Below are 17,320 nucleotides of genomic sequence, written 5' to 3' on the forward strand. Positions count from 1 at the left end.
AATATCATTCGACAACGCTATTATTTGTGCAAATTTGAATATTTACCGATGTTTGCTGTAACTTTGACGAGATGTGAAGGACACTTTATACAGAGTGCATGCACAATAAAATTACATCGATTTTGTTAAAGTTACATAGTGGTCCTCAATAGCACGATAGAAAAACAATGCGTCTCTTTACCACATGAAACCGCGAAGCTCTTTCCTTTTATAGTAAAAAGCTGCTTCGCACTAGGCGCTACGAACTTGCCCCGTCCAGCGACGATTTTTCGAAAGTAATCTTGTTAAGAACCGTAGTTTATTAAAATTTACAAATAACCTAACATTTTTCTTGAAAGCATAAACATTAGATTAGCTAAAAATCAAATCATTTCAAAAACCGACGCCCTCTAGAGGGGCTTAATCTATTGCTATCATTCAGTGTTTGATTTATAAAAATCGGTCAAAAAATAAAAATGTTATTAAAAAAAATATGTTTTTGGTTTTTATGGTCCACTCGGCATCGGTAGTAAAAATACGCCTAAAACGTGTTTATGCAAGTTTACGCAAAAATATACTGCAAGCTATTTAGGGTAATGCTCCAATACACAGTAAAATGTTACTTAAATATAAATGAATTGCAATTAATTTTTTGTAGCTCTAACTGAAAAGAAGTATCGAATATTTTAAACAACTTTAAATCCTGTTTAGCTTTTTTAGCTGTAAATGTATAGATACCTAATTATTTTGAACTAAGTGTGGCATAATTTGTGTAACTTACTCTGAGTATTGTTATCCATTACGAAAAGGCTTCACTTCAAAAAAACTATTTAATAACGCCGTTTAATTAAAATGACACTAAATTTTCATGAAAAAACAATTGTTTTCTTTGACAGTTAAAGTTGAATTTGTGGCCTGCTGGATTTTTTCATCTGCTTTTAAAAACTAAATGATTATATGATGATAAATTAATTCAATCTATCATATAAATATCATATCATATAAATATAAAATAAAATAAAACTTGAACAAAACTTTATCGTTAATTAATATGATTAAGAAAATAAAATTGTCGAATGAGGAGACCTTTGACTTTATTTGCAAAATTCTGTAACGGTATGAGGTAACAAATTCAAAAGTTTTTAAAGTGTTTAGTTCTTCATATTGTTGAGTAATGGATCCTAAAATCATTACTATTTCTAGTCCCCTGATTGTGAATATCTTTCTAACTCTTTCTAATTTCTAAACTTTTTTCCCTGTCTTCTTTCTGTTTTCGAAAGTTTATCACAAAGGGAAACGATCAATTTATGGTCAAATAAAACTCCACCCTTGATGGATTGGAAAAAGATGTTTTAGATTCATTAAGATTGAGCTTGCTGACCGAGAACCAACAACGAGAAAACCACATTAGACATGTTCTGGGAAGATCATTTTAATAAGTTAGAAATAACAGAGCCTTCGGGCACTCTATGTCCTACAGACTGAACTGTTGAAAACACACATTTCAAAACAACAATCTGCTGCCTCCCGAAAAGATAGCTCTGCATGAGCTTGATGGACGGGGCATCAATTCCGTATCTGTATAATTTCTCTAAAGCGGCAGTGTGCTGACCAGTTGAATGATCGCACACAACTGTGGCCGCAAACTCCTAACTCATAAAAGCAGTTTACCGTTCTGCCGGGCCTATTCCCAAAAAAGAGAAGAAGACAAAGAAACAAAAAAAAATTGGCGAAGAAATCAATGCCAAACAATGAGAGTGGCTTAAGTATTCATTAGATCACTATGTAGTCCTTTTGCATACCTTCTTGCCTCATCAGCTCCAGATTTATAAACATAAACTTTCTTATTATTACATTACATATTTAAACATTTATCTACCAAACTACTCCAGATCTTGTTCGAATAATTCTGTGATGATGAAAGAACAACTCACAGGGAATCTATTGAACCACCCTAATTTCTTGTTTTATTCCGATTTTTTATTCCTCTCTTTTTAAATGGTGGTATCGTCTGCAAATAACAGAAAGTCCGCACTGGCATCGCATCGCATAAGATTGTTTTCTTTGGCAGAAAAATTAATTACACACAAGAATTATAATTTGATCGAATGACATTTGACATCCGGTTTCATGATTCCGTAAAATTCTAAATACCGAAATGTGAAATAAATATTTGAAGTTCGTAAGATAGAAACTGATTGATTGATTGTAGACGTGTGCGAGCTGGTAATCCTTTCAAATTCTGCAAAACTTCTGATAAGGCTTTCGGGATGGTCACTTTTAATATCTATTAAAATAGGTATTCCAAAAAGTTATTGAAAATTATGATTGGCATCTGCATCTGTTATAAGACTCATTACTAATTTCGATGTCAGAAGACGCCAAAAATTCATTCAATCTTTGACTTAGTCAAAGTTAATAATAAATGCTGAAAAGAACCATTTTGCAGAGTCACTTATAAGTTTATTTTCCCAATTCTATTTATACACAGGGTACACACTAAAAATGGTAATCTATTCCGGTTGCTTTTTAAACACCCTCATGGGGTGTTTCTAAACATCAAATCAATGTCGAAAAAGATAATTTAGTTGTTTATTTACTTAGTAAAGAAACTGCGTCCTAAAATAGTTCCAAAGATATCAAGATAAATAATGACACACTTGATTTGTATTGTTAATTCTAGTGGCGCCCTGAGAATAAACCTAGTTTAAATATTACTCATACATTTGGACATTTTAATCTGGATGAAATTCCAAAATAAAGAGTCTAAAAATTTTGGGTCACAGTGGCGAACTTTTTTCAAAAATATAATATAATGCAATCAATAAATAGATAAATAATATAATGCAAGCAATAAATTGCTTGAGAATGGTACTCGTCCATAGGTGTAATTGCCAATTAGTTATTGTGGACCAACTAAGTAAACGAGAACGGATGCTTTTGAGCGCACTTTCTCATATGTTGTTCTCAAAATATTCAACTCTGAGATACAGCATCAATCTTTCTTTGTTAAATCTAAGCGTAAGCTTTTATGAAATATCAGACATATTGGTTCATTAGAATTAAAATAAATTTTTTAATAAGTGTGGAAATTTTATGCATATTTTACAAAACAATTATGCTGCACTTCGCCGAGTTAAAAATAAAAGTCGTTTCTATTCTATTCTATTCTTGGCGCCCTCTAGCGAAACTAATCATAGCAAATCGGAAAATAAAATGAGTTGAGTTAGTCTTAAATTCAATTGTTGTTTCTGAAAAGTATATTTCTGGCACTTCAGTTTTTCGCTTCTTTTATTCAAAATCGCAAATTATGTTATTTAAAAGACAGCGGCGTTCGAGGCCCAAAAATTTCATCCGGTAATTTGGTGAATCGCCAGAGGTTGCGCCCAAGGGTCGGCCAATTTCATGTCATCGTCCGTATTAAATCGATGACGATTTTAATATTATAAGTCGCCATTAATATGGGAAGCCCGCATTCTACATACGAACACGTGCGTAAATTTACAGCCCGATTCGTCGCACCTCGTACGCACATAATTGTTTCCTTTCTCGCAATCGATATGTTCATCCTTGATGAAGCGAAGTTATTTTTTTTAAGCCGAGGCGAATAAAAATAAACAAAATCCATAAACTCACCGCCGACTGGATCGCTCTCGTCCACTTTTATCATCCTGGCAGGCTTAGTCTGGAAAACAAAAGCAACTGGCTTAAAATAACGTCATAAACATGGCGATAACGAGGGAACGAGAGAAAATAAAACGCAGGTCCAAGTAACCGTATTCGAATGAATGGATATTTAAGTTGATATTTATGCTGGCTAGGTGTTGGCTCGTCAAAATAAAGATAGGCACTCGATTTGATAAATTTGTAGATAATATACGTCAAAGTATGAAGTCATAGATTGGAATTAGTTGCGTCGTGGGATGTATTTTTTTTTTATACGGTTGTCTTTTTTTACAGCCTCCATCGGGAAATTTGGAATAATTTGCCATAAAATGGCTCTTCTGTACAGGGTGTCCCAATAAAAAATGTAAATAAATCCAAGTACGGCGATTGCGATTGCCAAGTTTGCCATTAGATGACGTTTCCGGCATAATAAAAAAAAAACAATTTCATCACAATGAAAACGGCATCGCAATGTCTTTATCCTAACCTACAATATGAATAACAGAACTTAAAACTAAAAAAAAATAAATTTTGAAAAGATTTCCACTTTACGGGTTGTTATTAATGTCTAATTATCCCTATTTTACTAAATAAAGTATATTATGCAACAAGTGCGGCATTTGACTCACGAGTTTATTTGACACGAGCGGAGCGAGTTTTTAATAAACGAGTGAGTTAAAAAGTTTACCGAAAGTGTTGCATACCATACTTTTTCGACGACCGTTAACTTTTGGGTACATTTTCGCAAAACAACAGGAATACATTCACTGACATAACCGTCAGAATTCACAAACGTCAAAATTCAAAGCGTGGGAAATGTCTCCGAAAACATTCGATTGCTCCCAAATCCGTGCGGTAAAATCCCGGAAATGTCCGAAGTGGTTCGGATTCATGGGAAACGAAACTGATGTGGTAAAATGATACTTCCCGCACGCTAGATCGGTGTGTAATTAGGTATTTTACAGACGGGAGTAGAAAAAACTAATTTGTTGGTACAGAACGAATCAGCGTCGAAAAAAAAAATTGTTTGTCCGTTCTCTGTTCCTGGACTTTTTCGACAACAACTTCCCAAGCGTTTAAACTAGACGGTTAAAAATCTGCTCCTTTTTAGCAATACACGTACCGCACAAAATATGTAAAAATGGCCGCGGTCGAACCTCGGCGGCCATTTTCGACTGTTTCTGCATATTGCTATGAAACACGATAAGTGTCCGAAATTTGAAGCTATGGACTTGAAATTGGGCACAAATATGGAGCTTAGCTCCCTGACAGGATCTATTGAAATTAGGTGGTTGGGGAATCGGAAAATATTTTTAACAAAAACAAAAATCGCGTTTGCAAGAGTTCAAGAAAAAAAATCAATTCTCGAAAAATTCTTGAACGGATATATCCACAAGATCTAATACTTCATAATTTTCAAAAATGTACGGAGTGCGCCAGGTATTCGCAAAACCTGAAAACTGGTTTCCCCTTAAAATGATAATTGACAATAGCTGTGTTTCAGTTGTCAGTTTCATTTAGATATCCATATAGCCCATATAAACAACTAAAGCTTTTGTATATATAATATTTTCACATATTATACAGAGTGTTCTGGATATTAAGTGCTATATTCAAAAATATAATAGGTGTCTCAAATTTGTAGCTATGGGCTTTATATTTGACAAGTATTTGTTTTAAGAAAATGATTTTTTTTAGTTAGTTTGATCTCCAAAAAAAATATTTTTTCTAACTAACTGTTAACTCGATCGGCAAAATTCTTTAACCAAAAGACGCGGAATATCCGATACTTTACTTTTATTTCAAGCAATTTTTCTATTATATACGGTGTTTTTTCAATTATGGACAAAAATCTAAAAGAAAAAATTGTTCTGTTGAGTAAAGTTCTTAAAGCAAAATTCGTAAACAATATGGCTAATTTGTTTTAACAGCATTATAAGCAGCATCAAGCGCTACAATTTTTGTGTTTACGGTGTTCGTCAATACATACACTGTTAAATATTTGAAAAAATCGATATGAAAATCACTATTTCTCGCGCTCAGTCTAGACGCGATGACGTCGTTGACTATTACGGCATACCGCATAGTTTCAGAAAAAAAATATTTTCTTGACAACCATTTACTCTATTGCAAATATTTTTGCGAGATCCACGGCTATATCGTCTAGTTCGCACATTTTTTTTAATCCTATACTAGGTCTGTTGTTTATTGTGAAAAAAATTAAAATATTTTGAAAACTTAATGTCTTGTGAGTAAGATGTCGACAGTAAATGAAAAATACCAAATTACGACAAATAACCAAATTTTATTTCAATTTTAAATAACTTGGGGACAAGTAGACAACAAAGACAAAGTTAAACTTGACAAAACTAATCAAAATTAGCAAAATTAGATTTTAGTTCCTTTATTCATATTTTAAGTTTAGAGGTATATTTTGGGATCCAGTTTTCACTAAATTTTGCAAACAAAAAGTCATATATTTTGCCTTTTTGTTTTTTTTAGAATGTTTTTAGCAGTCGCTTCACATAACGTGATTGATAGCTAAAGAAAAGAACTTTTTAATAACTCCAAATGTATTTTTAAAAAACCTCCCTCCACCCCTTCCCAGAGATAAGACAAAAAACCATTTAACAAACATATTTGAACTTATTTCAGCTTTAAAACAGTATTCACGCTAACTACCGGCACTATCCAAAAGTTATGCAGAAAACGGGTATTAAAAATCAGGATGGTAATTGCTCCCAATGGCGGTCATTTCAAAAACTCGTAAATAATTTCGAGGATTTTCTTATAGAATTCGTGACTCAAATTGCCATGACCATCCGTATCCCTAACGCGATACCTTATAGTTATATGCCTGTAAAAATGTTTCAGTGAAATCTCAATGTTTACTTAGCAAGACTAACCCAATGAATTCGAAGGGCGGAAGTGGTCTTAATCCAAAGATCTCTATTAATAAAACCTTACATCACCGCAGTCAATAGATTCATATCGATGCACGTAACTGAAACATTTTTATTTGTTCCTGGCATAGGCGATGTCAATTAATTTGCACTTGGATTATTATAACAAACATGATTCTACTAAAAAATTCAAGGGCTCTCTTTTGTACTCTTCCCATTTGTAGCCACATATTATTCTTACAATTCTTGTAAGAAGGTATATGGACTTATGCAGCCGAGAGAACCTCTAAGCCTGAGGACCAAAAGTGACCCCTCAGCCTATGCGACTACGAACTCTGGTAGACATCCTAACAGGATGGGGTATAATTTGAAGTAGGTATATGTAGGTATAGGATCATCAAACAAGCAAACGAATGAACAAATTTATCACTAATTGTAACGATCGGCTAGAGATGACGGATCTTACATTCTGATTTAAATGATTTCCCTAAAGATAAAATACATCCTTCCATCACAATCTTCTTTGTATCAGGCCAGTTGCCTTCCCAATAAGTTCTGGGTCGAAAGGATTTGTTACTGTAATTGTTATGTGGCAAATAGTTGTAATACTTTGGGCTATAAATATTTGAAATAAGGGCCTCAAAGGAGGGAAGAAAGTCCAAGGAAAAAAGTACTTATATAAATTATTCTCATCTTGCATGATACTCGAACGGTGCATCACCCACATGGATTAATCGGAGTTTAGGTATTTGGAAATAATACTTCTACGATATTTCATCGCCTGAGCAAAATGGAATTGAAATATTCATGGCTTGTCTATTATACTTGGCATCGTTTACATTTGAGTTAAAGATTCTGACTCATTCGATGCAGGTCACCTGATAAATCGTATTGGTTAAATATTTGGAAGAAAGCCTGGGATTCTTATTTTTATTTTAATAAATTACGATCGAATGTCGAAGTAGTGTGTACAAACTTTGACGAAAATAACACAGGAAGCAACTAAGCTAAGCTAAGCAATCTAAGACGTCATGGATTATATAAATAAATTTCGATGTTTCCAAAGATGCAAGTCCAAAAAACTTTCAAAGCAATCAACGAAATTCTCACATATCTCTGGAACTACAAATGATGGATGAACTGCTCTTAACCAGGGCGAATGTTGAAGCAAAAATTTTTGACCGATGCTTAGCTTGGTTTAGTTTCGCAGTTACATAAATCAATTCCGTCTGTTGCACGGCAATTAAAATTAACACAATTTATTGTCCCCTTAACATAAATTATGGATGGCCATACGGCTGCCAAATTATGAAACGGGAGACTTTTCGCAAATTTATTAATAAGTCAGAAAGCAAATTTTCGGGAAGATCGTGGGATATCACACGGCGCTTACTAACCCAGATTTTTTAATAAAATCATAGCCCTAACTATTAAATATGATTTAGGACTTACATTACATTTCTCTCATATATACATTAAAATCTATGTCACACACACCTACACACATATACAACACTTTTTTCGGAGGCTGGCACCAACTTCATCACAAATTATTAATAACGTTCGCATTTTTTTAAACGAGATGTTGGATATTGAGATTTTGAATATTTTGACTTAAATTATATGCCGTAACAAATGATGTGTGATAAATCCTAAAGCCACTTCTCAGGTAATAAACTGCTGTGGCTTTTGCACAGTGATGATTAACGATTATTATTGCTTTGAGATAACAATAATAACAATTATGATGATTATCGCGAACTTGAAAAATTGAACTGAGGAGGCTTTTACTTGATGAAAATTCATTTATCAAAATAAATAAGAACTAAAAGTTCAGATTTTCACGAAATTATATATTTTGGCATGACAATTGTTTCGACACCACTGTTTGATAAAGACACGGTGTTGTCGATTCAATTGTCATGTCAAAATATATAATTTCGTGAAAATCTGAACTTTTAGTTCTTATTTATTTCGAACTTGAAAAATTTTAAATTCAAATTAAAGAGTGATCAAATTATACAGGCTTGTTCACGTTATGCGGCAAGGAATATTGTGGCAAAAATACAAGGATTTCAACAAGAAAATTTAATGCACGATCATAAGATGAAATTTTCTTCTTAAAATGGACCGAAAATTCCCAAAATTTTTGTGAGAGTGTGAATACTCATACATATATAGAGTGCATAATTTTTCATTGAAATACTTGCAAGTTAAATTGCCAATTACATCGATCACTGAGAAATCGCACTTTATTTAAAGCAAAAATTCGATTGCATTGTGTAAGATGTAACTGTGTCCACAATATAATTGCGACCAATAAAAAAAAACTTTTTTTGGATTTCAAAAGGGCATCGCTCCCCGTATACACATCGACCGTTAAAATAGAATCTATTTTTAGGCCAATATAAGAGTTCCGATGTATTTCCGAATCTTATGTATTTGCACAATTCTCATTAAGCCAAAACCTTCGTTGGGTCGGATCTTTAGAGGTGAAATTCCCCCAACTTGTAATTCCGAGAATGTACATTTTTAGTGAACACCCAGTATCGCTGAAACTCACCTAAGCAAACTTAAACCCGAACGAAATAGTCCCTTTGGTGCTATCCTCAAGTCAATTACGTCGAGCAAACAATCCGGATTTAAAATTTCTTAAAATTTCGATGCTGGAAAATCCCGCTTCCCCATCGTCGAGGCAAAAAAAGCAAACTTCCTCTGCCAAGACGTTTTATACGACCGCTCGACGTTCGCGGACTGAGGCGATTTTTTTATATCGCGCGGCTGCTGTACAGAGGGTTTTGATTTCGAGACGCGCCGAGGTAAAACTGCCGTATTTTCTGCGGGCGTCTGGACGCCAAATTTAGAACCCGGGACGCGCCGCTGCATGGAGAAGTTGGAGGTCGTGCTACTGTTGCTTTGAAGGCTGATATTTTATAATTTACGAACACGATTTCAATTTGGACATATTTTTCCGGCACGGTTTGGCGCATTACCTTGTAGTTTTGCCCTATCGATGAATTTATATATGCAATACCCTCCTGGTTGTAAGTAATACTTGTTGTATTTTTGTTGTATTTGTGAAAAAAATGCGTTAAAAATAAAGTTCCTCTTTTCGAAAATACGAAAACAACCGCTTCGGTAGTAATATACTTCGCTCTAAGAAGCAATGATCGTAGCGCTTTGGCCAATGGAATTAAGAAGAAGATCTCCGGCATCCATGTTTGTTTTGTTACAGTGGTGTCTTAAACTGACCCATCGCTTTACGTCTATGAGACTGTGAGGTTTGGAAAGCAGTTAGTGAAGTTTATTAGTATTTTTCCACATTAAATCAGAGATTTACTTATTACCGCAATGGTTCGTATATCAAATTATAATTTCCATTTAAGACACAATATGTTTTGTCAATTTCATCTTGCTAGCACGTAATGAAATAACAAAAAATGTTGTTTAAAAAGTCAGGTGCCGTTTCAAAGACCGGGCGCACGTGCCACTGATTCTTACCCATTTTTAGGTTTCTCTAAACTCAGTCAGAGTCCTCAAGCATGAAGCGGAAGAGGAAAAGGCAGAAATAGCACGTCTCAGTAGTTTTGTAGGGGCCATTGCGATAGGGGATCTGGTAAAAAGTACTCTCGGTCCTAAAGGCATGGACAAAATCCTAGTTTCCAGCGGCAGAAACGCGGGATCTGTGGAAGTTACCAATGACGGGGCAACTATTTTAAAATCAGTCGGCGTGGATAACCCCGCTGCCAAGGTATTGGTTGACATGTCGAAAGTACAAGATGATGAAGTAGGTGATGGAACAACTTCTGTAACAGTATTGGGTAAGCAGGCATTCCGTCTTTCGTTTTTTAAGGGCGCGGCAGAATTTTAATGTATTTTTTGTAATTATTGATGTAGCATCTGAATTACTGAAGGAAGCAGAAAAACTCATAGATCAAAAGCTGCACCCTCAGATTATCATCGCGGGATGGCGTAAAGCAGTTGATATTGCCAGAAAAGCGCTCACTGATACGTCAAGGGATAACAGCTCGAATTCTGAAAAGTTCAGAGAAGATTTAATGAATATTGCTCGAACTACTTTAAGTTCAAAAATTTTATCTCAGCACAAAGAGCATTTCTCAAAATTGGCTGTCGACGCGGTGTTGAGGCTTAAAGGTTCAGGAAATTTACAGGTAAATACTAAGTCGCATTTTAAGGAATACCAAAAACATGTACAGAAAATATGTTTAAAAAACTTCCATTTCAGGCAATTCAAATAATTAAAAAATCAGGTGGGACACTTGAGGAGTCCTTTTTAGAAGAAGGATTTCTGCTGGATAAAAAACCGGGGGTACATCAGCCCAAAAGAGTGGAAAATGCCAAAATACTTATTGCAAACACCCCTATGGACACAGACAAAATAAAAGTTTTTGGATCAACCATCAAGGTAAGGGGTCATCTTTCATCCTTTAGCGGGCACTAAAAAGGTTATGTGATGCATTAGGTTGATTCGATGGCGAAAATAGCAGAGTTGGAATCAGCAGAGAAGGAAAAGATGAAAGACAAAGTGACAAAAATCCTCAAGCACAACTGCAATGTATTCATCAATCGTCAGCTCATTTACAATTACCCAGAACAATTGTTCGCTGATGCTGGGGTTATGGCGATAGAACACGCGGACTTTGATGGTATCGAAAGGTTAGATTTTACTCATCTGTATGCTTTTTGTAAGTCTAGAAATTTTTTTTAAATTTTAGACTAGCGCTCGTAACGGGAGGTGAAATAGTGTCCACTTTTGATAATCCAGAAGCTGTCAAATTGGGCACATGTGATCTGATAGAGCAGATCATGATTGGGGAGGATATTCTGTTGAGATTCAGCGGCGTGGCGCTCGGAGAGGCATGTACCATAGGTAAAACTCATTAATTTGCAAAATAAAAAATCTCAAGCTAAATGATGTCTTAACAAGTCTTATCAAGTTGTCAGTGATCTGGAAATCCTGAAAAACTTGGACATATCAGGGTGTTAGTAAAGGGTTTTCACAAAATTAAAAAATATATAGACACTTTTATGGTAAAGGTTTTTTTAAAGAACAGTATGCAGAAATTAATCCACGCTTGAATGGTAGTAGTTCAAAAGTACTTTTCTAGCCTGATTATTTTCAAAGAACTAATACAGGAGTGTGATCTGGTAATCTGAAATTTGTTCTTTTTCCTAACTTTAGTATAACATTCTCGTTATTTAATTATGATTTTGCGTGAAGCAAGTGGCAAAACTTACAACAACCCTCTCCGAAAGTGACCTCTTAAATAGGCTAAGTTTACGAAAAATGCTGCTTCGCTGCGGTTGTTTTTTTTTTGTGCGAGAATGATCGCTATAGTCATTTTTCCCCGAAAGTTATCCGCGGGGCCACCCAGCAGATCATCGAGGAGGCGGATCGTTCCTTGCACGACGCCCTCTGCGTCCTTACCGCCACCGTTAAAGAAAGCCGCGTGGTGTACGGGGGCGGTTGTAGTGAGACCCTGATGGCGGTGGCGGTCAGTAAGGCGGCGCTCGACACGCCCGGGAAAGAGGCGGTCGCTATGGAGGCTTTCGCCAGGTCTCTGCTACAGTTGCCCACCATTATAGCGGACAATGCTGGATATGATTCGGCGCAGTTGGTCACTGAGCTGAGAGCTGCCCATAACAATAGTGAGTCCAAATACATTCTGTCTCAGAGAGACCCAACAAGTACTTCATTTTTCTAGCCCGACATATTCTAAACCCATGATTACTAACTATAATGGTAAAATTCTAGAAGAATATACAAATTTATTTATTTATTTATTTGTTATCACAACATGACGAACTAACGTGACAATTTACAAAGGTACACTAAAACTAAATATAGTTATCTTAATTCAAAAGAAAAACAAGAAAAAAATGTAGAAATAAATTTAATTTAGTCGGATCGAAACACTCTTATGCTTGATTCCTAAATCAATTGAGTGACAAAGCAAAAATATTGATGTGCAAAAAATAACTTAAAATTTCTTTGCAAAAGTCATATTGGTGAGTTGCTTCCTAAATTTGTACTAGATATAAGCGCATAGAATAAAGCAGGCGTTCCAAACATTACCACCCTAGCATTAAAGGATAATAACCATTTTGGACAGTCTATTCTGTTATTAACAAGATCGTAAAAAAAAAATCAAACTACATATTATAATAACAGAATCGACTGTCCAAAACTGTTATTATCCTTTAATGCTAGGGTGGTAATGACTGGAACGCCTGCTTTATTCTATGCACCTAAATAGAGTACAAATTTAGGATGCTAATAACCAATATGTCTTTTGCAAAGAAATTGTTGCAGTTACTTTTTGCACATTGATATTTTTGCTTTCAATTCTGTTTACATACTCATGATATTGGAGACTCCATATCACACTGGCAAACTCAAGATACATAGGCACATAGGCGTTATAGAGTACGATCAGATCAGATCAAGTTTCTGTGAGCCTTTTTCCCTGTTTTTAATATGAATTTCAAAACTCAGTTTTGTGTCTTTCGTTACTCCAAGATCCCTGATATACTTCTTTAATACTTACTCCATTGAATTTATAATGAAAAGCTATATCATTTTTTAATTTACCGAACCTAAGATAGTAACATTTGCCAATATTTAGAAACAGTCGGTTTCCTAAGCAGTGTTCATAAAACCTAAGACCTTGATAGGTCGTCGATGCTCCTGAGGTATGGCAGACGTCATTTCGTTCCATTTAACTCAACAAACTGAGTCCCAGAACTAACACATGATTGAAGAGTTTTGTAAACAGAACCCGCCCTTCTGATAAACTTTTATTAAAGATGAAAAATAGCGGTTGCAGCAGAGATTCTCCATTAAATTGATGTAGATGTATATAGATTTAACTTGATATGGGCAAATTTTGAGAAAATGCTTCTGAAAAAGTACTACAACCAAGCTGAAAAATATTTTTTTATGGTGGTTTCAAAAGTTCCTGTATTATCGGCATACGCATAGTAGCTAGAACCAACGAAGTTAGAATTAATGTAATCATAAGAACTGGTTTCCACTTATAAATGATTTTTTATGCGGGCTGTAAGTTATTACTTGTTGACTCTCCTTTTATAGGGTACTCAAGCTAGTATCATAATCAACAATTGTTTTATGTGGCTGTAATAGATATATGATACTTACAATCCTGTTTTTGTGGTATTGTTAGCTGTGGGAGTAGTTTATATTAAAATTTAGACTTAAAAAAGTTCTCGAAGAAATGAAACGTGTATTGCAGTGCCTAAAAGTAAAATTTTACTTTGTAGTAGGCTTACAACAAACTCCCTCTCCAACTGAGATCAATCACCTCACTGACGTCATTCAAACAAAAATTTAAACAATTACACTTATCATAATACCAACCAATCTAGTAACTATCAAATTGTATATATGTATAGTGTTAATTTATTTTTTCACTCTAGCAGTGGTAAAATTATTAAAAATGTTTTTTTTTTCACAATTTAACTCTACCATGAATGTAATTTATATGCTGTGTTTTACTTTATAAAAAGTGCCACCCGCACAGTTATAGATTTTCAAATGGAATAAAGTTCGTTTATCGTTATTATTATTATATTTTTACGTTGCTGATTGTAGAAATGTGTAGAAGAGAATCAACAATGGCTATGTTAGTCTCAAACATGAGATGGTCCCCATAAACAGTCCCCGTAAAATTTTATTTATCCTCTAGTGGCCACATTAATAAACTTTTTTCGTATAGTGCCCATGCGTTAAAAATTTCTTAATCAACATCTGTCCGCTCTTAGATAAATCGACCATGGGGTTGAACATGGAAAAAGGCGAGATCGGTGACATGCAGGAGTTGGGAATCACCGAGTCTTTCGCGGTGAAGCGGCAGGTGCTGATATCGGCCACAGAGGCGGCGGAAATGATCCTGAGAGTGGACGACATTATCAAAGCAGCGCCCCGGAAACGGGTCGAGGATAGGGGCCATTGCTAGTTTTTTTTTTCTCGTATTTCGGTATTTACGCTTGTCGATAACATTTTAGTTTATTGGTATTTTTATAGCCTGTTCACTTTAATTCATTTGATCCTTAATGTAGTTTTTCTAACTATCAGCAGGTTACTTTTAACCGTCAAATTAATAAAAAAGTATATGCTCTTATAATTTTTTGTTTTATTTTCACTAACCCATATAGCGCAGTAGTTCTAATGTATCCTGACTTACGCATTTGCGACTACTCTGGGTCAACTTTTAATTTTCAAAAGTCTTGTTTAGTAACAGTAGCCAAATTAACTACTTTGTCGGAGCATACCTTAAGTGCAAACAAAACAGTGCACCTTTTTAATTTTTACTAAAAAATTGATCCAAAACAATAATAAATTGTCTATCACAAGTACATAATAAATGTGAACCTATCAATACATTGAAAGCCTTTATATACAATTGACTGATGTCTATCCACTACTTGATAAGAACTAGTTCAAATTTTTCTAGGCCGATAAGTTTTTTTTATTCTATGTAACATTTTTACAAATATAGTTTCAGTTTTCTCAAATAACTCCTTTTAATGGCGAACAAGTTTACTTATTAGAAAAACATTTTTTACAAAAACATTGTAAGAATCCTAGTACAAATTATACCCACAATTTTAATGACAATAAGTAGAACAAATGTATGTTTCCTATTTTGCATCTAATTATTGATTGGTATGCAACAGTAATATTTTTATTTAAATTAGATTTGCGCTAAATTTGATAACCAACTAATTTTTTGCAACATTATTTTTCTTTCAAATTGGCGTTACGCATATACAAGTTCCCTACCCACTTGTGATAACCTCTAGTGATGTGTATCTTTGTCAAACAGAGGGTGAAAACTTTCAGAAATGACCTACACGTCCTTAAAAAAAATAATTGCAAATTTATACTATAAATGTTTTATTTTTAATTTTTAGCTGTAATTATAGTAACATTCACAAAAAAAAAATTTTGGGTGTTATACATTATATTCATGCATAAAAATGTTCTTCAACATATTTTTTTGTGCTATAATTACAGTAGTTCATAGTGCAAATTTGTAATATTAGTTTTTTTTTATGAATAATGATCAAATAAGTTTTTCGTCACCACTGTTTGACAAAGATAAACTGAACAAAACCAAAGATTTGTGTGTTGGATTTACTTAAAAGATGTTACCTATTTTAGTAATTTAATAAAACTGAAGAAGATAAAATTCATTTGCTCTTAATCACACTAATTATCGTGCAGTCAAATTTTTTTGTAAAAAAACTATCCATCACGGTCACTTCCAGAATCACCGTCACTCTCTGCCTCATATCACAGAGCTTTTCTGTGATACTCTGGGGTCGCATTGCCATACTCCTGTAAGCTAAACAGTTGAGCTGTGTTCTTCACTAAATACTTCATGAAATCCTGAATGTTTTGCAGCAGCAGAGCCATACTTCTCTCATCCAATGGAGTGTAGGCTAACATGGACCCCAATTTGACAAAGAGCCTCAACAAATGAATGGCACCATAAATTTCTGACATTGGTTTGTCGGGATATTCTTGGAGAATATCAGCATACTGCGGCCTTTCGAACTTGTACAGAAGTTGAGTACCTAATGTTACATTAAAATATTCTTTTATACCTAAAATTAGATAATTCGTTAAACTGTTGTGGAAACATCCATTGTATTTAAAAACCTTTCATAGTCTCAAGTGTGGCGGACTCCTTGCTGGAGTTGTTTGACTTTATTGACTTTTTGTAAGCCAAATAGTTGTTCAAAACCTGATCAACGGTCATTTTGGCAGGCAAATTAAACAGCTTCTTTTGTCTAGTAATCAAATCCCAATCATCGACCAACCAAGGCTTAAGCTCATCTGGAAGCTTTATTTTTATTTCCACTTTGCTCACATATTGCTCTTCTGACTCTACTGTTGCATCTAGCTTTCCTAAGATTGTAAAATATTGTAAAACCTTTTCAGAAAATTTGTAATTTTACCTCTCTTTTTACGAGGAACATGAGATACATCAGAGCTCGACTCATGTCCACTAGATGGTGTGGTGGCTTCCCTTTTAGACTTGGCACCCTTATTAACTTCAGATATGGGAGTACTAGCTCTCGAGTCACTATCCTTAACTGACTCAGTTTTAATAACAGTCTTCTTAGCCGTTTTCTTTGGTTTGCTCGGTTGGGCGGAGTGAGCTTTCTGAACCTCCTTTTGCCTCGCCACATTAGCCTCGTTGTATTTGAGCACTCGACTTTCTGGTACCCATTCATCCCAACTACAAACAGTTTCTGAATGAAAGGGTTCCTATAGACCAAATTCATTTACTTTTTGTTCCAGCCAGCGTAATGAATAAAATACTTGATTTGTTTTTCTTTGGTGATTGTGCTTTTGAGACATTTAGCCTCGTAAATTAGGGGTCCATGGAAGCAGAGTACTTTTTCTCCTAAAATTAACTGAAATTATTTTCTTAAAACTTTGGTTTATTAAATATACCTTCCGAAAATTTAAATTTTGGTGGCATTTCCGCTCCTTTACTTTATTTATGAAACTTTAAACAAAATTAAAATACGAAATATTTGTTACAGTCTGAAGTTATCGTCGCATCTGTAGTTTCTTCTTTTCGCAGAATATAAATTGGCCCATTGAACGGATCGTTTTTGCCGAAATTATTTTTCCAATTGCAATTAATTGTTATTTTTGTTTGCAACTCATTTGCAGTAAGAACTTAACGAAGGGGGTGATATTAAATTACAAAAAA

General features: G+C 34.5%; 3 protein-coding genes across 3 annotated transcripts in view; 1 reads left to right on the forward strand and 2 right to left on the reverse strand.

Annotated features, from left to right (window-relative positions):
* LOC132702275 (death-associated protein kinase 2) overlaps positions 1-9,391 on the reverse strand; it is a 56,248-nt gene extending 46,857 nt beyond the window's left edge. Inside the window, exons 1-2 of the mRNA XM_060670812.1 lie at positions 9,112-9,391; positions 3,616-3,664 (exon numbers count right to left, since the gene is read on the reverse strand). Coding sequence (XP_060526795.1) covers positions 3,616-3,649 — 34 coding nt within the window. The 5' untranslated portion in view covers positions 3,650-3,664; positions 9,112-9,391. The remainder of the gene's footprint in view (positions 1-3,615; positions 3,665-9,111) is intronic.
* Positions 9,392-9,784: 393 nt separating this feature from the next.
* Positions 9,785-14,713, forward strand: LOC132701947 (T-complex protein 1 subunit beta). Its single transcript, XM_060670294.1, has 8 exons — positions 9,785-9,902; positions 10,060-10,369; positions 10,446-10,720; positions 10,795-10,974; positions 11,032-11,225; positions 11,285-11,439; positions 11,925-12,218; positions 14,352-14,713. The coding sequence occupies exons 1-8, from the start codon at positions 9,900-9,902 to the stop codon at positions 14,543-14,545; spliced, it is 1,605 nt and encodes a 534-aa protein (XP_060526277.1). The 5' UTR covers positions 9,785-9,899; the 3' UTR covers positions 14,546-14,713.
* Positions 14,536-17,191, reverse strand: LOC132701949 (mortality factor 4-like protein 1). The gene is made up of 5 exons (XM_060670296.1): positions 17,056-17,191; positions 16,888-17,005; positions 16,554-16,837; positions 16,255-16,503; positions 14,536-16,199 (listed from the first exon to the last, which is right to left on the reverse strand). The coding sequence occupies exons 1-5, from the start codon at positions 17,081-17,083 to the stop codon at positions 15,886-15,888; spliced, it is 993 nt and encodes a 330-aa protein (XP_060526279.1). The 5' UTR covers positions 17,084-17,191; the 3' UTR covers positions 14,536-15,885.
* Between the last annotated feature and the right edge of the window lie 129 nt (positions 17,192-17,320).

This window comes from Cylas formicarius, unplaced genomic scaffold (assembly GCF_029955315.1).
Source record: "Cylas formicarius isolate icCylForm1 unplaced genomic scaffold, icCylForm1.1 PGA_scaffold_5__7_contigs__length_24384050, whole genome shotgun sequence".
Taxonomy (NCBI): Eukaryota; Metazoa; Arthropoda; class Insecta; order Coleoptera; family Brentidae; genus Cylas; species Cylas formicarius.